The following is a 23,010-nucleotide window of genomic DNA, read 5'->3' as shown; positions in this document are numbered from 1 at the left end:
AATCGGTGCTGTGTAAATTTCACATACCTACGAATTTTTTGAGATTATGAAATTTGTGTCAGGTCTGTTGTGTAATGTTTACTGGAACAGAAACTTGATGAATTGCGAACAGTAAAATGTTTGTTGCCCGTCTAAAGATAACTTGCGACGTATATGAGTATTTCATTTCAAAAGACTAACTTTTTATAGTAATGTATTACTTAATGCATGTAGATATTTTGTGCTCTTGTATTTTATGCGAGAAGGTTTTCGAGTCGAAACATATTTCTGTAGTTAATGTTTATGGCTCTGAAACCAATATTTTGAGGTACTTAAGTCTATTTTAATCAGTACTTTTTCTTGTACAGAATGTTAGGAAAATAATTTCAAATATTTCGGAAAGAGGCAGTAAAGGAGGGGAATTTAGGAGTGAAGCAAAGAGAAAGAGATAAATATGTAAATAAACAGAGGCTACAATAGTAGGGAAATACAGGGTCTTTGCTGAGCGAGTTCCCCGGCGCTAGCGTGGAAGCCGGATGCGGAAGATAACCAATACTCTCCGGGAAATTTCATGCGTGTTTGATGCTATAAGCACCTACCTTAGTTTTCAAAGTGTTGTCCCTCGGCGCGAATACAAGCCTGACACTTTGAGAAGAAGTTGTTGAACACTTGCTGTAGCTCCTCCCTCGTAATGGCATTAATTTCTCCACGAATATTCTCCTTCAGTGCATTGAGAGTGCGAGGGTTGTTCACATACACCCTGTCTTTTAACATGCCCCATAAGTAAAAATCACACGGATTTAAATCGGGTGAACGAGCAGGTCATAATCCTCGACTAATGACCCGTTCACCAAAGATCTCAGCAATTGCGTCCATAGAATTGTTGGCGGTATGGGCCGTGGCGTTATCCTGCATGAAATGTCCGCGTAATTTCTCTTCTTCAACCAATTGCTCGAAGAATGGTGTCAGGATAGTCGAACATACCGTCCGAATTAATTGTTTCTTCGTAAAATATTGGTCCTACAATTCTGTTCGCACTGACCACACACCACACTCCGATTTTACTGTCATGTAGAGGAAGTTCATAAAAGTCGTGTGGATTTTCTTGACTCCAATACCTATTGTTTTGACTATTTACACGCCCTCGTAACGTGAACCAAGCTTCATCTGTAAAAAATGTAAGTTCTGGATCGAGAGAACCGTCATGAACTGATTGTTGAAACCACCTGCAAAATCCTGTGCTTGCTTGACTATCTGGAGGTTTTAAATCGTGCACATTCATAATTTTATAAGGCTTTAATTTTAACAGTTTATTGCAGTATGAGCTGCTGTTTTAGATATTCCACACTGAGCAGCAAGACGTCTTAAAGATTTTCTAGGGCTAGCCTCTAATCGAGCACCGATTTCGTCTAATTTCTCCTCCGTTAGAATACGGCGTTTTTTTTCAGGTTTCTTATTTAGTACAGATCCCGTCTCGCGAAATTTCTTAGCAATTTTATAAATTGTATGTTTACTTAGAGGATGAACTCCTGAAAACTGTCTTACAAATTTGTGACGACACCTTCTACAAGATGAATATTTCACAAATGCATTATTTATAAATACCCTTTGTGGGACTGTAAACGCCATGTAACATCACATTCCTACCGGGAATCGAACCTGAATCCGCAGAAAAGATATCAATTGAACCACAGCAGAAGACAGTGTCGAATTATAAAGCACGCACAGACGATATTTCACGTTACCCGAACTGTATTGAAGACACCAATTATAAATTTACACTGCACTGAAAAAGCGCGCACACACACACACACACACACACACACACACAATATTTCACGTTAAGTGATCTGTAATGAAGAGACGGACTGACGCATATCGAAACGAGTAAGTCACCACCTCAAGACGACCAAAACTAGCCGTAAGGTACAGCGAGGTCACGCAGATAAGGCACGTTGTCTTCGCAGTATAACATTTTTAGCGTACACTCGGTAGTAAGTGATGAAAGTGTTGTAAAATAGAGAAATTGGAAATGTAGACAAGTATAGAAGAGGATACATAGCAGTTCAGTTAAAGCAGAAGAATAGAAATTAATCAGGAAATACTTGGCAAATAAATATATTAACATAAAAGGGTGGTATATATTAAAGAGATGATGGGTCAAAAAACAGAAATGTAAAGATCCACCATAACTATGAATTGTAAAGTTGACTGACAAATAAATATAAAATATTACAACCCAACCTTTTATTTCTGTAAAATCAAATATACATTCACTATATGGGCAAAGGTTTATGGATACAATGAAGGAATCATCTAAAGTTCGTATATGGGGCCAATTTTTACTCATCCCCAGTCTCATACCAGATAATACAAGGAATTCGTCTCCTGACTGGACATGATTGCCTAGCAAAACACCTGCATAAAATTATAAGATTGACATTTTTTTAAGCTAATGACGAGTACTTGACGTATGTCAATTCACCCATATGAAGTCAATTATGTAGACCAATTTACCGACACAGTCATTGTCCAGGGTGTGCCATAGGAGACTGGTCTACGCTACACCCATGATGAGATGATTATGGAGATTTGTTGGGATGCCACAGGGGAACCGAAACTCCCAGAAAAGATCCTGTGTTACCTGGTCCAGGGGCTTGCCCAGCACAAGTTATAAATCGGGGGTACACCGGGGATCGAACCCGGATCAACAGGATTATAAGTCCAGCGCTCTAGTCACTAGACCGCTGTGGTAGCTAGATTCTCATTGTTTCATCATCAAATTGTGTTCTGTGTAGACGGGATGAAGCCATGATAAAAAAAACATATCTTAACTGCACGTCTCTCCCAAATACTTTTAATGTCTATGAAAAATATTGGACTGCAAGACAGTTTATGGCTTCATTGCTAAGATAGCTGAACATTGGATAACAATAATAATACTTCGAAAATGTTCTAGAACGGATAAAGCTGTGTTTGTGTTCTAATTCCAGTCTTTAGTAACATCCTCTTCAGGTTATCACTCCCAGTCGTCTTCTTCTTCTTAGGTGAGTAGTTCCTTTTTCAGCAGAGGCGAAATTTCTTCACAGTGAAATCTGAGCACAGCACAGAAAATGAGAAGAGATAAAATGAACAATGGGGAAACAAGAAACATTTTGGGAATTGAAGTATTGTAAGTAATTGAAAATAACCAAATTGGGTGGTTTCGACATGTTATGAGAATATGAGTGATAAAAGATTACTGAGGAAGACACTGCCTGAATTCAGTGACTGGAGACTTCTCGAAAGATCTAGGACAAGATAAAAATATCAGATGAAATAAGATGTGGAAAGAAGAGAAAGGTCATGGATGGAAGTAATGATCGAGAAAACTGGAGGCTGATATTTCTCACTTCACTCTTATAATAAGGAACATGGGAATGGATACAGATGATGATGGTGAATAAATAGCCTAAATAAATAATAAAATCCTTATTGCTGTTTATCCTAATATGTTTTGTGTTTTGAGACGCTCCCTGTTGTGTTGGCTTAATTTAATGTTAGTTCTGTGTAATTTAGTTGTAGGTATTTAAAAGTATGTTGAGGAGTCACTTCATGTAAATTGCACCTTTTACAATTATGAAGCGTTTAGTTGCCAATTTTCAATGAATTTAGATGCCATGTTCTGAATTTGTAAATTAAGGAGTTGGATATAAGAATGATGTGAATGTAGTTCACGCTCATTTTACGTAAATTAATAAAATGAATTCTTATAGTAAGAAGTATAAATCCACTAAATTCAAACTGATATCGTGAAAAGTGAATATAATGTGACAGCGACGTGAGATTCGAACTCACGACCAGCGTCCCGGAAGAGAGAAGATCGCGCGGTGCACTTTGGGACGGCGCGCGGCGGAGAGAAGAGAGGGGGTGTATTACGTCAACGAGACGAGAGTGCGCGCGCATCTGGTGCTGGTAGAGAGAAGAGGGCTCTGGATTTTTCTGGAGTGCAATCTCTGGAGACGCGTCGAACTTTCGAGGCTACGTCGCTGTGATTATAAAAGAAGAAACGCCAGCGATCTCGAGCAGTTTTCAGTTTATTCATTCAGTGAGTAAGGCAGAGCAAGCAAGCCAGTCTTGTGTACCGGAGTTCGACTCGAGTGTGCGTCCGCAACTGTGACAGCATCCGAAGGCCTGAGTTCGAGTGCAGTGGACCGCAGTTGGAGGGACTTGAGTTCGAGTGCGGTGGACCGCAGTTGGAGGGACCTGAGTTCGAGTACAATGAACTGTCTCTGAAGGTCTGTGGTTCGAGATACTGTGAACTCGAGTGACTGAGCTAGAAGAACCGTGAACTGCGAACTGATAGTTCTGATTTGTAAATAGTGCTTTGTAAATATTAGTTAAGATTAACAGTTCATTGTTGTTCGTAATAGTCCAAGTAAATTGTCATTGCCGTCAGTGGAGTACTATAACGAATACTGTGTTGAGTGAAAATCCTATTGTTGACAAGAGCGTTTAAGGTGAATTGTAGAAAGGAATTATTGTTGGAAGAATAAAATCCTATCAGTGAGTTGAAATAAATCCACACTGGTGTCAGAATCGGGACATTATCGACAATGGAGAACCTACAGCAAATCCTGCAAGCCATCGCGGAAATGAAAGCTGAAATGAAAAAGGACATAAGTGACGTAAAAAACAGAAATGAAAGACGACATGAACGACATGAACAAGCACATCAGTGAGGTGAAAAGTGACATAAGTGAAGTGAAAGGCGACATAAGCGGAGTGAAAGGCGACATAAGCGGAGTGAAAGATGACGTCACTACGCAAATTGAAAGCGTTTCGGCCCACGTAGATGGAATTGTCGCCATCGTGAAAGACGAACTTAAGGCCGATTTGGATAAAATAAACCAGAATTTTACAACTATAAACGAGACAGTAGCCGAGTTGAGACAGGATATAGACCATTTCGATGGCAAAATCCGCGCTCTCGAGCGTCGTCAATAGCAGACGAGCGAGTTGCTGGACAAGACGAGTGAGATGATGGACAAACACGCTGAGGAAAACAAGCACATTCTCGCGTCGGTGGATCGCCAGGCTAGAGAACATAAACAGTTAGTTGCTGAGGAGGTTCGACGTGCCATGCAAGAAGCGGCCACAGAGTTGATGACTCCATATAGTGGCCCTGCGGAACCATCGCCTGCAGCCAGACATTACAACGTCAAGACGCCGAAGTTCGACGGTACGACGTCTTGGGCGATATTCCGTCGCCAGTTCGAGGCCACCGCTGCACATAATGGGTGGACGCCAGCGGAGAAGACTACCCAGCTGTTGACCGCGCTTCAAGGACAGGCGTCGGAGATTGTTCACAGCGTGCCGGAAGATGGGATAGCCGCTGAGATTATGGCGGCCTTGGAGGGACGTTATGGTGACCATCAACGTGCTGCAGCATTTAGGACCCAACTAAAAACGAGGGTCCAACAGTCAGGCGGGTCCCTACAATAATTCGCGATGGCGGTGGAACAATTGGCCCATAAGGCCCTCAGGGGCTGGAGAGGCGGCTTACACCTTCGGCAGCGGGGTTCGAGACCCCGAAATCAGACAACAGCTACTCCTGGCAGAGCATCGTACCATCAACGCAGCTCTGGCGGCGGCCCTCAGGATGGAGGCAGCAAAGTTGACGGCGAACGTCTCGACGTCGCACCGGATTAGGAGCGTCGCGGCGGCCGACGTCGAGGAACGTCAACCGAAATCACCCGAGCGACGAAGACGAGGAGTGCCTACCTGCTGGTCCTGCGGCGAACCTGGGCACTTGAGGAGGGACTGTGACCGATCTAGTCACAAACAGGAAAACTAAAAGGGGCCGATGCGACGAGGGGCACGTCGGCGCCGTCATCACCATCCCCTCGGCTGATCTTGAAGACGGTTAACAGAAGATGCGACGATGGGCTGATTGTTGACGGATGGATAAGAGGCCGCCCATGCAGAGTACTGGTAGACACCGGGGCGTCGCTCACTATCGCCAGACCGGAAGTCGTGCGTGGCCTACCTGGGAGGACGCCGCTGCGCCGGTATGAGCTACGTACTGCCTCAGGCGAGAGCCTGCCCATCCAGAAAGAGGTTTTCCTGGATCAGACATTGGGAAAGAGGAGACTGGAGATGTGGGTGTTCGTCGCCAACATCACTGAAGACGTCATCCTGGGACTCGACGCCATGCGGATCTTCGATGCAACGGTAGACGTCCGGCGTCGTATCCTCCGTTTTGGTCAGGATGAAGTGTTCCTGAGAGACGTCGAAGTCCAACCCATGGCCAGCAGACTCACCTTGGAGAATCTTGTGACAATCCCAGCAGGCTGCGAGATGGTGGTGACGGCAAGACTGGACGGACAACCTAAGAGAAACCTGCTCCTCGATTCGCAAACAACTCCGATAGATGGGGTTTATGTGGCCAGATCCCTACTTCCGAATCAGAAGGTGGTACCGGTGAGGGTCCTGAATGTCACCAATCGGGACAAGAAGGTGCCTAGTGGAACTGTACTAGGTAACGTCGAGCCGGTGGTGTCTGTGACGTCGCTGGCAGAAAACGAAGGAGTGTCACCGACCACGTCCAGATCTAGACCCAACACTGAAAGAGCTGGCTCGAGAATTGTCGGCGAATTTAAGAAAAAGAGAAAGAAGACAAGTCCACGATCTACTGACAGAATTTCAGGACGTGTTCAGTCTGTCTGAAAATGACTACGGGAGAACGGAGAAAGTTCAGCACCGCATTGACACCGGAAATGCTCGCCCAATCAGACAACCTCATCGACGCGTCTTTCTAGCTAAACAGAGGTAGATTGACAGCCAACTGGAGGGCATGAAAGCAAGAGGGGTCATCGAGGAATCCGACAGCCCTTGGTCATCACCTGTGGTGCTGGTGAAGAAGAAGAATGGGGACCTGTGTTTCTGCGTGGATTACAGAAGACTGAATGACGTCACCAGGAAAGACTGCTTTCCCCTTCCACGAATTGACGACACCTTGGACACCCTGGCCGGAGCAGTGTGATTCTCGACGTTGGATCTCAAGTCAGGATACTGGCAGGTGGCGCTACATCCTGAGGACAAGGAGAAAATGGCATTCTCTACAGGCCAGGGACTATGGCATTTCACCGTTATGCCGTTCGGCCTCTGCAACGCCCCGGCTACATTCCAGAGACTAATGGAGTCCGTAATGAGAGGCCTGACATACGACACCTGTTTGCTGTACCTTGATGACGTCATCGTGGTCGGCAAGACTTTCGGCGAACAGCTGTTGAACCTGAGGAAAGTGTTCGAGAGACTGCGACAAACCAGGCTGAAGTTGAACCCGAGGAAATGTCATCTGTTCCAGAAGAATGTCAGCTACTTGGGACACGTAGTAGGGACCAACGGAGTGGCCACGGACCCGGAGAAGCTACTAGCCGTCAGAGGATGGCCGAGACCGAGGGACAAGCAGGAGCTGCGCCGCATTCTCGGACTCTGCACTTATTACAGAAGGTTCGTAGCTGGGTACGCTTACATCGCTAAGCCTCTAACCCAGCTGACTGAGGAGAAACGAGAATTCCAGTGGACAGACGAGGCGGAGTCACCCTTCCAGTCGCTGAAGGAAGCGCTCTGCACTGCTCCTGTACTGGGATATCCCATCCCTGGAAGGAAGTTCACGCTCGTCACGGACGCTAGCAACGTAGGCATCGGCGGAGTACTCTCTCAGGAACAGGACGGGCAAGAGAGGGTGATTGCCTACTTCAGCCGAACATTATCCAAGGCTGAGAGAAACTACTGTGTGACGCGTAGAGAACGTCTTGCCATTGTGGAAGCCCTGAAGCATTTCCACAAATATTTGTATGGCCAGGAATTCCATCTGAGGACAGACCATTCTGCACTCACCTGGCTATTGGGCTTCAAGAATCTGGAGGGGCAGACCGCCCGTTGGGTTCAACGTCTGCAGGAGTACAACTTCACCTCTGAACACCGACAAGGGAAGAAACATTCCAACGCTGATGCCCTATCACGACGTCCGTGCCCGGATGGCTGCAAACACTGCCTGAAAGTAGAAGAGCGGGATGGCGCCCAAGCAGTCCGAGCAATTGCCGCCCAGCCGAGCCCAGGATGGGATAACGCCGCCATAAGGAGGGAGCAGCTGGAGGACCCAAACATTGGGCAGCTACTGCGTAATGTGGAGTCCGGCTAGAGACCAGTATGGGCCGATATCGCCAACCGCAGCACCACTTACAAGAGCTACTGGGCCCAGTGGGAATCTTTTACTGTCAAGGACGGTATCCTGAAGAGGATTTGGGAATCGGCCGATGGAAAGACCCGCATAGAACAACTCGTCCTGCCCAGGAGCAAGGTGAAGGAAGTGCTGGAGGAGACTCATGCTGGAGTGACTGGAGGACACCTGGGAGCCAACAAGACTCTGGGCAAGTTAAGGCAGAGGTTCTATTGGTTGCATCAGAGAACCGACACGTAACAATGGTGCCGAAGATGCGACACCTGTGCAGCCAGTCGCGGACCAAGGACACGCAGCAGGGGAGCCATGCAGCAGTACAACGTGGGAGCTCCTTTTGAGAGGATCGCCATCGACGTTGCTGGACCGTTCCCGGTCACGGATCGCGGGAACTGCTACCTGCTAGTCGCCATGGATTACTTCACAAAATGGCCAGAGGTGTAAGCGATTCCCAACCAAGAGGCTTCGGCGGTGGCCGACGCGCTGCTTGACAACTTCATCTGCCGATTCGGGGTGCCCCAGGAATTGCACAGCGATCAGGGGGGCAACTTCGAATCCAACCTGATGGGAGAATTGCTCGAGCGTCTGGGGGTGCATAAAACCAGGACCACTCCCCTCCACCCACAGTCCGACGGCATGGTGGAACGATACATCAAAACCGTGGAGGAGCACCTGCGGAAGGTGGTGTCCAACCATCAGCGAGACTGGGATGCCGGAGTCCCACTGTTGCTCTTGGCCTACAGAGCTTCGGTCCACGATACAACAGGGATGACACCGGCAAACATGGTCTTCGGGAGAGAGCTGCGCCTGCCCTGTGATCTGCTGTTTGGCACGCCACCCAGCGCCGACCAGCCAGCGACTGACTATGTGGCAGAACTCACCGAGAAGTTGAATGGAGTTCACCAACTGGCTAGAGAGCACCTCAAAATGGCCAGCGACAGAATGAAGGGGCGCTACGACAGATTAGCCAACTCTGGAGGATTCCAGGAGGGCGACCTGGTGTGCCTGTATCGACCTACCAGGACCAAAGGGAAATCACCAAAGCTGCAGCGTGCCTGGGATGGACCATACCGCGTGGTGACCCGGATCAACGACGTGGTGTACCTCATCCAGCGACAACCTCGAGGGAAGATGATGGTGGTGCATCTGGACCGATTAGCAGCCTACCAAGGGACTGCCCGGGACCAGCAGCCCTAAGGAGGGAGCAATGTGACAGCGACGTGAGATTCGAACTCACGACCAGCGTCCCGGAAGAGAGAAGATCGCGCGGAGCACTTTGGGACGGCGCGCGGCGGAGAGAAGAGAGGAGGTGTTTTACGTCAACGCGACGAGAATGCGCGCGCATCTGGTGCTGGTAGAGAGGAGAGGGATCTGGATTTTTCTGGAGTGCACTCTCTGGAGACGCGTCGAACTTTCGAGGCTACGTCGCTGTGATTATAAAAGAAGAAACGCCATCGAACTCGAGCAGTTTTCAGTTTATTCATTCAGTGAGTAAGGCAGAGCAAGCAAGCCAGTCTTGTGTACCGGAGTTCGACTCGAGTGTGCGTCCGCAACTGTGAAAGCATTCGAAGGCCTGAGTTCGAGTGCAGTGGACCGCAGTTGGAGGGACCTGAGTTCGAGTGCAGTGGACCGCAGTTGGAGGGACCTGAGTTCGAGTACAGTGAACTGTCTCTGAAGGTCTGTGGTTCGAGATACTGTGAACTCAAGTGACTGAGCTAGAAGAACCGTGAACTGCGAACTGATAGTTCTGATTTGTAAATAGTGCTTTGTAAATATTAGTTAAGATTAACAGTTCATTGTTGTTCGTAATAGTCCAAGTAAATTGTCATTGCCGTCAGTGGAGTGCTATAACGAATACTGTGTTGAGTGAAAATCCTATTGTTGTCAAGAGCGTTTAAGGTGAATTGTAGAAAGGAATTATTGTTGGAAGAATAAAATCCTATCTGTGAGTTGAAATAAATTTACAATAACATAAAAGATGACAACACTGTCAGGACTTAAGTGATGCTTTCATAATAATGTATACTTCAGAAAATCGTTGTTGGGTGTTAGTTTATTTTGCGTTTATTCAAAGTGTCCTTGTTTGTTAATTTATGTTAATAAAGTAAAATATATCTCTGATTGAGGTTCTGGCTGATATGAAACTCAAAACATAAAATTATTTAGGGCCAAAGTAAAGAAGTACCTAATTTCTCACGCCTTCTATTCTGTAGGTGAATTCATGACATTCAATAACACTTCATGAAATTGATACTAAAACTATGTGTTGTACTAGTAGACTATATTGTAAATCTCGTCTGTATATATTTCATCTAGACTGTGACTATAAATTAAGATTTTATAATAGTATTAAGTTTTTTGACTTGTTCCATATTCTAGCTGTAAGCATGTATGAATACCATGGAATGTTAATAAATACAATACAATACTCGTATTATCAGACACCATATCTCATATGACGATATGTGTCAGAGGAAGAACAAATTGTTTGTATATAGCTGAAGGGAACTGGCCAACCTGCCCCTTATCTCCTGGCCTAGTTGCCTCATGAGTGATGTTTTAAGTAGTGCTGTTGATCGATCAGAATATTTAATCGATTAACTATTTGAATTTAATCGATTAATCGAGTTTTGATCGATTTTTTAAATGTTTTAATATACAATTGAGTGGCTCAGTGCCAGACTTGCCTAACCCATAAAATTTAGAAATCTCTGACTTCTTCACCAAGTGACTGTAAATTATCATTTCTACGAGTGCCAAAGTTGTTTATCCCTTATGTAATCCTTGATTAGTGCTGTCATCTATTGAAAGGTTAGGCAGTTATCTCTAATAATCAAGTGAAGTGGGACAACTTGCGTCTAGAGCCTAAGCCCGGTTCAGACGGTGCGTGTTTCTGTGATGGATTCCCAGGTGGCTGGGCGGATGGGTCGCCTGCGTGGTCACTCACCGTTAATAATGCGCTCTGGTGGCTCCGTGGATGGCTAGCTTGCTGGATTTCGAGGGTAGGTTCCTTGCTATTTTTCCTGCGTGCTTCTGTGCTGGTTCAGTGTTACCAAAATAGTTGTTCTCCAACTAAATCTTTTTATTTTTAGGTAATTCTTAGTTTCTAAGGATAGAATAATCAAATATAGAACTTTAGTTGTTTTAAACTTCTTGTTTAATTGCTTTGTTGCAACATTTACTATTGTTAATGTAGAATTTTAGTTGTTTTCCACTTATGGTTAGTTTCTTATTTATCATGAGTGTTATCTATGCCCGTGTGCACCATTCTCGATCAAAATTTGACCAAAGTTAAGTCGGCACTTGACCGTCTTCAACGCCAATTTGCGGAGTATCAATCTCGATCAAAGTTAAACAAGCGAGTTGATGATGATCAAATTTGATCACGGGTGTGGGACTGATTATCTTGAATTGAACATGGTCAAGTCGAGAAAACCAAAATGGCGGCACGATTTGACGTACTTGATGGAATCGAAGATGAAATGATGTATCTTGAACACGCAAATCACTGCGGAAATAATAGAATTGGTGTTATTGTAGAAAGAGGAGATCCTTTCGAAGATCTGGGAGACAGAAAATTTGAAGAGAGATTTCGACTGAGTAAAGAAACAGTGTGGTGGTTAGTGGACCAAATGAACGATAGGTTAGAGTTCCCTACCAACAGAAATAATCCCGTTTCTCCTATGAACAGAGTTTTGGCAACTTTACGATCGTATGCCACAGGTGCTTTTAATATTGTTATCGGGGACACTGCTAATATACATCGAACAACAGTGCAGCGTATCACCAGTGAAGTGTCCGAAATCATTGCATCGTTCTTTCCACGCTTCATTGTTTTTCCAGCAAGGGCCGATTTACAAAATGTAATGGATGGATTTCATCAAATAGATGGATTTCCGGGTGTGATAGGAACAATAGATTGTACACATATTAGAATTCAATCTCCTGGGGGAGACAACGCAGAACACTTCCGTAACAGGAAAGGTTATTTCTCTTTGAATTGTCAGACAATCAGTGATCACAATCTATTGATAAGGGATATTGTGGCAAGATGGGCAGGATCTGTGCATGATAGCACCATATTTCGTAACTGTGCTCGTAGAGCACAATTTGAAAATGGTGAAATACCGCATGGGTATTTATTAGGAGATGGAGGTTATGCCTGCAAACCATATTTATTAACTCCACTGTTAAATCCACTAACTCCAGCCGAACAGCGATATAATAGAGCACACATCAAAACAAGGAACACTGTAGAAAGGCAGTATGGTATATGGAAAAGAAGGTTTCCAATATTGTCAGTGGGTTTGAGATGTGGTCTGCAGAAAGCCATGACTGTAATAACAGCTACTGCAGTACTGCATAACATTGCCAGAAGCACCAGCAATGAAGAACCGCCTGAAGATCCACAGATGGTGCGACTACTAGAGGAGTTACGAGGTTTAAGAGGCCCTGACATTGATGATGATGAACCTGTTCCCCAAGGAGAGTTGATGCAGCGCAATGATGCTGTGCCTGGGAGAGCATTTCGTCAAGCTATAATTAACCAACATTTTCAATAAGGTAAGTCAGTCAGTAGCATCAGTGTAATAACATTGAACATTAATTTTTGCTTTTAATTATGAACATTAATTTTAACTTTATATTTAGCAATTTCTGAAACACTTATTTTTTAGACAAAGCGCTAGAGTCATTCTGTGTCAGTGCAACTAAAACATGTCACCCACTGATAGCGATTGTTATGATATTTGGTCATGAGTTTTATGTGTACCAGTACAGAAATCTGGCAGAATTTAGATTATTCCGTTGTTGCATGAGTGAGTTACAGCCCGTTGAAGTTCATGTGTTCTCACTCAGTAACTGATATTGATGAGTGCAGAGTGGAACAAATGTAGATATAAAAAGTAAAGAATGAACGCCAGAGCCTTGATTCTTCCTTTATTTTATTCAATATACATTGGAGAATTTCACAATATGGCTTCTTGGTATCATTATACTAGTAATTTAGTTACCTAAGTGTCAAATTACTTCAAAAATTTAGATATGTATAATATTATAAAGAACAATTTGCTGTATATTCAGAATTGTAGATTTTTTTTAAGTGTGCACCAGTCTTTACTAGGGAAGAAAATTGTTTTTTTAGAAATGAGAGGTTCTCGAGAAAAAAAAATCTAGAAATTAAGCCACATAAAGCATATGTAAAATTATAATTTTCAAACTCTGCTTTGCATTATATTTCTGAAAAGTTTGGGTAATTCACTTAGGCTATATATGGAATATTGATATAGGCCTACAAGTATTTTAGATAGTGTAAACTTGCTGTTGGCTTATTACTTTTTTTATTGTACAGGTATAATCTTTAATACTATAAGTCTCAAAGGCAATGTTGTTTGGTTGTTAATGCTCTGTGTATTGGAGTTCTTCCATTTGCATTCTTGCTTCCCAGTATTATGACAGATGTGTACTGTTAAATTTGTACAATTCTTGAGGTGTGTCATATCCATTATAGTATTTTCTTCTTTACAAAATAAATAATTAGGAGTATGAAAAATATTTATTTTATATAGATAAGCAGCCAAACAATCATATCACATATATAATTGAAAAAGTGCGACGACAGCTTTCATTCATGGGCAGTCTGGAATTAAATTGTTATTGTTTAATAAAATATTCCATTGCTTATTTATACTCTCATGTAGGCCTACTAATTTTTTGTGTATTTCTTGTTGGATGATTTTCTTAATTATTACTTTGGAAAATTGAAATGATAAACATGAATTTTTAATTTGTTGGATCTTTGTGCCTTTTTTTAATTTTTGTTAAGAAATCTGCTATCTCATTAACAAGAATTCCACAGTGTGAAGGAATCCATTGCAAAACTATTTATTGTGAAGAGATAACTTAGTGTTTGATACTTTGGTGAATTTCAGTAATTCTTTTTGTTGCATAGGTGTTTGCATTAATGGCTTGTATAACTGATTTAGAATCGCTAAATATAACAGCTTTATTAAAGAGGTTACTGTGATAGAAAAGTTGTTTTCATGTAGAATTGACTGCTTCAAGTTCTCATCAAAGTGAGTTGAATTTTGACCTAGAAATATATAAAAGCAAAATAATTTATTATATATTCCAGCACCAGTCGTATTATTAAAGTTATTGCTGATTTTAGAACCATCGGTGTAGATGTGTACCCATTCAGTTTCTGGAATCTTGTGTTGATAGTGTTATATTGTAATTTGGATTTTTAATTTATTGACAGGATAAGATGGAAGTTGTAACCTTTCCATACTATATTTGTCTAATGGTAGGCTATATTGGGTTTTTTTTTAGATATTTAACTTTCTGTATGAAACCTTGTTGGATCTCTAAGCTTGTACGAGTATCTGAGAAGGTTCTCCAGTAGTCTACGTTAGGTATTCTTTTCAGTCTTTCATATAAAATAAGGCTGCGTTGATTTCTGTGTGATTGTAATGGAGTGTTATCTGTAAAACCTTGTCATAAAGTCAATGCATATGCTGCCTTTTGTTCAAATACTGATACCTGTCAAGGGTCTGTTAATGACAAATAAACAAACAAAAGAAGAGGAGAATTTCTGTTATGGAGAGAAGATATAGCAATATCAAGTCTTGTAACAAAGGCAACATGCTGTGATTACCATAAGAACAAATAATTATCTCTGGAGGTTTTCACTCATACTGAGCAAGTGTAATTTGTTTAAAACACACAAAAAAACATATCTGGTTTGAAAGAGATATAGCCTACCTTATTAATGCCAGGAAATTACAGAGGAAAGGACATAATGCTGCACTTGGCATAACGATGTGTCCAAATTGCAGGAAAAATGATACTTACTTACTTACTGGCTTTTAAGGAACCCGGAGCTTCATTGCCGCCCTCACATAAGCCCGCCATTGGTCTCTATCCTGAGCAAAATTAATCCATTCTCTATCATCATATCCCACTTTGAAGGAATCGTATCAAGCTGTTTTTTTACGGTGATGGGTTGTTAGCTCTTCGCCCAACCCCCAAGCTGAGGACCATCCCTCATCGGCTGTCCACGACTGCTTATTCAATATATATATATATATATATGCAGGAAAAATGATAAAAAAAATAATAGAAGTTTCTGAGGAAGCAAACAGTCCAGTCCTTTGGATGATCTTGTAGTCAAACTGTTATGGAAATTTTCTTTAAAGAGGGTATAAATGAAAGCCTTGTTAGTTTGGGTGTCTCAAGATCCATGGCATCCCACAACACAGAACGGCATCTGTAGCCAAATATAAAATAGAACTTGCATCAACTTCTCTCAAAGCAAAACTAGGTAAATTTTATATGGGGGGGGGGGGGGGGAGAATCCTTTACCCTGATTCGGCTTCACTACCTGAAGAGGAAACACTTAGAACTGAAATAAAGCAAAAGACAGAAGATTTTGATATACTTTTAGACCTAATAATGCAAAAAATTCAAACTGTAACTAGCAGGGAAAAATTTAGTTACTAACACTAGTTTCTTAAAGTTGGTCAAAAAAGAAAGAGAGTGAAGCAATGAAGAAAACTTGTGAAAGAGAAAGGGAGACTTTATCTTCGAAACATAAAAAGAGGAAAGAAGCTAGCAGACGAAACAGTGAAAATGGTAACTGGCTTTTATAATAATCTGAATTTACCAGAATATTGTCAGGCATCAGAGACAAAGCATTTAAAAAAATGTACATGAACAGAAATGCCTTATACTTTGCAATCTGCAAGAACTATACTCTACTTTTAAAGCAAAACCCTCTTCCACAATAGTTTGTTTTTCTACATTTTGCCAATTTATTAAGACCAAAACACTGTGTCAGCAGGATCACCAGGAACACAATTCCGTGTGTATGTAAAATACACAAAAATATCCAGCTCCTATTGACCAGTACAGAACTAAAAAGCAGCAGTAAAAAAGGAGAAGCGTATCTGAAAATGTTAGTCCTTTTTTTATATTTTTCTAGAAAGGGGGTCCATAGCTTTCACCATATTTTCAAAGGGGCCTCTTTTTCCAAAAAAAGATTAAAAACAACTGTCCTAGTGGAACTGACAATATTTTATCACTTTATTTCAATATCTTTTTTTCAAATTAGAGTGTTGTATTTATAATATATTTACATTATGTGCACAACTAAATGTTATCATTATGATTTTGCTTTAAGCATTTTCTTGTTTATATTTTTTTCCGTTTTTTTTTTTTTTTCAGTAACCAGGGAAATGTCTGGAATAATGCTTTACTTCCCTATAACTTACTTCACTGATGACAGTCTTTTTAAATTTTATATTACTTGCATACGCTCATCTCGAACAGTAGAGCGTTCGCGTGCTAAGCGAAGGGTCCCGGGATCGATACCCGGCCCCGGAACAATTTTTCCTTGAAATTATTCAAACCTGCTTTACAGGGAGCTACTACCTGAAAGCCAGATTTGCATGATTTGCATAGTATCATATGTTTGAGCATGCCTGATGTTGTAATGTGGCTCAATGTTATATTCTGTCCCTATAACAGAGTGCCCGCATAGTAAGTGTTTGGCAAGTTTGTCAGTTTGAACAAAAAGAGTCACTTTAAATGTAGTGCTGGTACTTTTCTGTTCTCTTTGTAAATAGCTTCCTTACTGTAGCATAAAATACTTCGATCTTCAGTAATTTCATCCCTATTTAATTATGCTATGTTTAATTTGTACTTCAGTAACTAATTCTTTCTTTGGTCTTAACTTCTATAATAAATTGTCCAGTCTTTATTATACAAGTAATGTTTAGTACTTTGATTTTATTGTAATTGTAAATTTAATATTAAATTATATTTTTGATATTGTAGTTGTAATCCCCTGGTAGAGGGAAAGAGAAGGCTACGGCCTTATCTCTCTCTACCAGGTTAAATAAATATTGTATCAATAGGTCTATCCATGATACAAACCGCAAGCAACCTTACTGCTAGGTTACAATAGGTCTGAGTGCACGACACTGTCTGTTTGCATGTACAGAAGTTTCCAGCACCCGCCCATCTTCTGCACTGGGCGATGTGCCCACCATGAGTACGTCTGATCTACAACTTCTGTAGGGAAACACTTAAAGAAATTGAAATTTTTCTTTGTACCATAAAAGACATCATGAACTCGTGTCCAACTGAATAAACGATTTCAGCAAGCTTTTATAATTTCTGGTACTCACAGTCTACATCAATTTGTGCCCTTGTCAATAAATGAAATTGGTGCGAAAAGGTTAGTGCTGATGAACATTACAGCATCAGCTCACAATGGAAGTGCAATAATTACAGTTGGAGTGCAAACTCCAACGTGGCTTGTGTATATGATTCATACTGGTGCAAAAGATTTGCAGAAGCAGTAAATACTGATGAAAGGGATATAACTGTTAAATGTATGCGTCCACATGGCCCAGCATTATCATATTATAGGTCTCAAAGTGATACCTGTGAGGTTGCTTTTGAGCATTACACTGTGTGAAGGCAGTATGCACACAGCAACAGGAAGAACATAACAAGTGACCAAGGAAACAAATGAACCCATTAATTCCAAATGACAGGAATATTAAGGAAATAAAATGTCAACAAACATTTGTGTGAAAATTATATTACTAAACTTGGACCCGGGGTACAATTATAAATGTCTATTTTTGTTTGTATCAGATATGTAGTGGTTCTAAAAGCTATGTTGCTCCACATTTAGACTTTATTATGATGTATCATGTACAACCTTAGACACAAAAAATGATGGGCCGCCATACAAAGTCCCCTTCGGAAGACTTCAATTGATTCAATGAGAGCTTAGGTTAACACATGAAGAAATTTCTTATGCATGACTCCGCTCTTTTTCTTGTTTGTTTTGTTAGTTGCTTTTATTTGTCTGTTTATAGGTGTTATGAAGATATATGTGTTATAAGGAAGATATATTCAAATAATAAATTAAGTGCAAAATAAATATCCTTTCCCTAGTCGTGTAAACCAAGTGCTGTCCAAAATGGACTTAGACAAATTCACACTACAGGAGATCTGTCATTTTTTGTGTCTAAGGCTGTAAGTATATACAGTTAAAATACGCACACACACACACACACACACACAGATATATATATTTTTTACAAATAGCAGCGCATAAACTGAATAAAGTTATACAAGCTTATGAAATGGCAATTTCTACCATAAAAAACAAAAATGATGACATTCATAGGCCAAGAACCAGTAAGAAGTGAAATAGTTACTAATAATAAAATCACTGAGCAAACAAAGTCATTTAACTATTTAGGATGTTTACTGTCTCATGAGAATGAAAAAAAATTACATCTCAAAGTTCCTAAAAATAACAGGACTCATAAATAATATTTTTTAACCTACAAAATTTTCAAGGAGTACCTACTAGAGTAAAATTTATAACAATTTGGCACTTCCAATGTTAATGTATGGTAGTGACATATGGACTCTAGAAACATCTGATAAATCAAGAATTAGAGCGGCTGAAATGAAGTTCATGAGAAAAACTGCGCAGTATAGCTATTTTGTTAGATCACAAGGCTAATAAACAAATTTTAAATTACTAGTAACTGAAAGTTACATCAGTGCTGGATTAAATACAAAAATAACTAGTTTGAACACATCCAATGGATGCCACGACATTGTCTCCCAAGAATAATGAAAAATTTCCAACCTTGGGGAACAAGACATTAGGAACGACCATTGAAACAACTACTGATAACTGATACTGAAACGGATTAACCATTTGGCCCAAATCCATGGAAAGTGTTATAATGTGTGTGTGCGTGTGTGTAAAAGAAAGCAAACAATTATAATTTCATATCAATAGTAATTTCAAAATCTTCAATAACAAACAAACAATTAAATACAAGAATCAAGTACAGTTATTCCATTTTTGCAGCAATTTTTGTTTCTGGAGTACCTTATAAACCGTGTTTGTGACATATATGCAATTTTTATATTTCCATGAAGCTATAACAAAGAAATGGTGCTACAGGTAAAACAAATATTTTGGTTATGTTCACATCTCAGGTAAGCAAACATGTTCACCTAATACGAAGATGATCTGAGATGGTGGGTGACATTTTGAAAGAATATTGGTTGAAATGACACGGAATGACCCAGTTGAAAACTGGAAGAGACAGTGGTAGGCATTTCAATTAACAGAATTTTTTTTTTTCCAGTATTTTAGTTTCTGTCGTAACACTGAAATTTTTAAGTTTTTTATCCTAATTTCTTTTAGATGTTCTTCCTCCATCATTCGTAATTGATTTTCCAGTACATTTATTCTTTTTGTAAAGGTGTCAGCTACAGCATCACATGAAGGTTTTGGTTTTTGAGGCATCCGACGACGATTCCATTGGTACTGCTTGGAGCTGGCTGGGGTCTTGGAGTGTGCCACTTCCTTTTCTTGGAAGATATTAGGCGATACCATATCGACTGGTGTCTGTACATTTACTCTCTGTGTGATGTCCTGTATTACAGTAGCTGATACTGTTGATGCCTGCTCAACTGGTTCCATTTCAGGAGCAGTTGATGTTGATGGTACCTCATACTGTGTAGTTACTACTGACAAACTACCATCATACAAAACGTCACCCTGATAACTAGTATCAGAGTCAAAGGCATTTTGTAAGGGTCTTACAGAATGGCCCATAATTTCTAGTAGTTTAGGGTCAATGTTTGTGGTTTTAATGTTCTTTTTTCCTCCGCCAGTCTTATATGTCTCTACTTTCTCATCTGCAAGGTCTTTGCGTAGACGTCTTTTTAAATTCTCATAGCATACTTTTAGATTTTGTGTAGACCTTTTTGTTACACCTAAAACATAAAGAAACATAAATTTGTAAAAACCATGTTAATAATTATGCTGCTATATAGAAAATGTGGGTTAAATGTATTCACAGTCTCTATTAATGTATAATTTTCAACCATAAGTACAATATACTTCAAACTTTGTAGGGGACCCTGCATAATAAGCTTATTTAATTTTAGAAAGAAAGGAACTTGTGTAATTTTATTTTACTCATCACAGCTTCCAATAACTCCACATTATATTACATATTCATTATTTACAACGAGGTCAGTACTGGATTTCGTAACTTTTTTTTTCTGCAAAACCTCGATTTAATTGCTGTTTTACAAAAAGAATGTGAAATTTTTTTTTGGAAATATACTCTCACTGTACAGCAAGCCTGGCTTGTCACTTTAGTTTAGGTTTGCTCAGCTTAACTTAGGTTTAGTGTATTTTATTAACAGTTTTGCCAAGTGTCAGGTTTTAAAACTGACCAGCATTTTCTAAAGTTTGTCAGCTTGTCAGTTCATATCTGTTGTCAGCTTTTGTCACAATTGCTGTGCCAATGTCTATTTTGTATTAATCGGTTAATTTAAGTTTTCAATACACATTTTTATAGAAACAACAAAATGAAACTCAGAACTCTCTCTTCCATTGCATGTTGCAAATTAAACTATGTTGGAAAGTGCCCTGAACAAGTGTTTGACAAAAAATATTTTAATAAAGTCAGATGTACCACACTGAAGAGTATAATAAAAATAATTCATAGCAATCTGGCTGTATTTGTTGTGTGTTTTACATTTCAAATGCTGAATAGTTTGTTATTGTATGCATGGTAATGTATTTACTTATTTTATCTTATGAAAATAATAATTAATGGTGTCAGCTTATTTTTGTTGTTTTTAACATGAATTTCAGCTTTTTCAGAATTTTAACTCGGCAACCCTGTATTAATAGAAAAAAAGAGAAAATTGTTAAAAAAAATATTTTTTTTTGTGTGTTTTTGTGAAGTAAAAAGTAGTTCAAAATAGTTTAATACTGACCTCACTGTAAATAGGCTATTTACCTATTACATATTATGTTCAATTGATGTAAATTATTTAATTTATCAGATAACTGTCATGTTCATTTGTATTAATGTAGACCGCTGGAATTTTTTAAAATTATAATACTACTTGATTATGATATTGAACACTGATATAAATTGCAATAAATTTATTTTATTCACTTCTGTCTAATCTTCAATTTCATTTAATCACTCCTTACACTACCCAACAGTTTTCACAGGGAGGTCTAATAATATATCGATGGCTAAAAAGTGATATGTCTCTGGAAGTTTGCAGATGAATAATAAAAATATATATATTTTTTTTGTAAAAATAGACTAATATTTTATATATGTTTCTGGGGACTTTACTTGAGGACAAAATATTATTTAGGCCTAACTGTCCAATTTAATAATAAAGTAGTTATTATATGCTGGTAATAATATAGTAAAACTAAATGACCATTTTGTGGAATGCGAGATTATCACTTATTAGCTATAGATTTGCAGTTTCAAACTATTAGGACCTACATGACGTTTTGGACAATAAGGCTATTGACGCTTGAATTAAGAGAAATTACACGGATACCTTCCTTTCCCTCTTACTCCAAAATTCCAACCTTGTGAACACAAAATAAATGGATAAATTTCAGAACAAGGATACTTTCCTTTCCCTCTTACTCCAAAATTCCAATCTCATGCACACAAAATAAATTGGCACTAAAAACTTCCTTTTCGTATGCATGATGATGCGTATTCGACATACACAGATGAATTGCCTTTTTTTTTTAATAATAATTGTTAGTGAGGTATCCGTATACTGAAATTTTCCCAAATAAATTATTGGCTCTGCAATGTCTCTTCGTAAGCAAGATGATGAGAATTCGACAAATACATACAAATCTGCTCTTTTTAGTAGCCTATTTCAAGATAATTGTCAGTGCGGTATCCGTATACTAAAATTTTCCCAATTATTATCAAAAGTATGAAATAACCACTGTATAAATTATGTGGATGGGATAAACTCCAGAACATGGATTGCACCCTTTCCCTCTTAGTTCAAAATTCCAACCTTGTGCACACAAAATAAATTATTGGCACTGAAAAGTGCCTTTTCGTAAATATAATGATGCGCATTCGACAAACGCAGACAAATCTGCTCTTTTTAGTATTTTAAGACATAATTTGGTACGTGCAATCCATGTTCTAAAATGTTCCCGAATTATGTAAACACGTATAACTCACCTGGAACAGCGTTGAATTGTGAGGTTAAATCCAACCAGGTAGCCTGCTTTTCTCTTAGAGAACTTCCGTCAGTACTTTTATTTTCTAATATAGATGCCGAATTGCCGACGAGTTCTAAAAGAATTCCCACTTCGAACTGTGAGAAGTTCGGTGCTCTTTTCTTTTTTTCTTCCATGAAACTTGTTTTGAAACCTGTGACGATGTTTGAAACAGTCCGACAAGGCGACAAACAAAAACGAAGCGATAATTGACAGAGTGCGTTCGTTCGCTGTTTTATACGCGGTTACCTAGCGCTCAGATGATTCTTCTCAAGCGAGCGTACCGTCAGCTGACGGTAATGAGTTGATCGAGGGAAAATGTCGGTGCACCGCATCTGTAACTTGATCATTGTCAAGAATTGACCATGTTTCCGTGATTGCTGATAAACGGGCTAGATGATCGAGAATGGTGCACACGGCCACTAGACTGTTCTGTGACCTTGGGAGCGAGAAAACAACAGCGTGGTACAACCTCGGGAAGGTTGCAGAAGCTACTATTTTAAGGGGAAAGGATGGTATTTTTGATGAAAAATTACTAAATTTTCAACAAAAAAAAATTCTTTAAAATACTCTGTGATATGTGTGGATCGCCATTTTTAAACGTCCTGCATTATGGATTTTTAAATCACTCGCCCACTTTTATTGTTGTTTCCGGTAAATTGAATTTTCAAAAAATTATTTT

The 23,010-nt window shown here is 39.9% G+C and overlaps 2 protein-coding genes across 2 annotated transcripts; one reads left to right on the top strand and one right to left on the bottom strand.

Annotated features, from left to right (window-relative positions):
- The first annotated feature begins 11,459 nt into the window (after positions 1-11,459).
- On the top strand, positions 11,460-21,227 carry LOC138704748 (putative nuclease HARBI1). The gene is made up of 2 exons (XM_069832923.1): positions 11,460-12,766; positions 19,510-21,227. Exon 1 carries the CDS (start codon positions 11,644-11,646, stop codon positions 12,763-12,765), a length of 1,122 nt encoding a protein of 373 aa, XP_069689024.1. The 5' UTR covers positions 11,460-11,643; the 3' UTR covers position 12,766; positions 19,510-21,227.
- Positions 17,160-22,739, bottom strand: LOC138704220 (uncharacterized). Its single transcript, XM_069832101.1, has 3 exons — positions 22,291-22,739; positions 19,491-20,026; positions 17,160-17,288 (listed from the first exon to the last, which is right to left on the bottom strand). Exons 1-3 carry the CDS (start codon positions 22,463-22,465, stop codon positions 17,160-17,162), a joined length of 840 nt encoding a protein of 279 aa, XP_069688202.1. The 5' UTR covers positions 22,466-22,739.
- Positions 22,740-23,010: the final 271 nt, after the last annotated feature.

This window comes from Periplaneta americana, chromosome 8 (genome assembly GCF_040183065.1).
Source record: "Periplaneta americana isolate PAMFEO1 chromosome 8, P.americana_PAMFEO1_priV1, whole genome shotgun sequence".
Lineage (NCBI taxonomy): Eukaryota > Metazoa > Arthropoda > Insecta > Blattodea > Blattidae > Periplaneta > Periplaneta americana.
The sequence above is the reverse complement of the archived record's forward strand: the minus strand, read 5'-3'. Positions and strand labels throughout refer to the sequence as shown.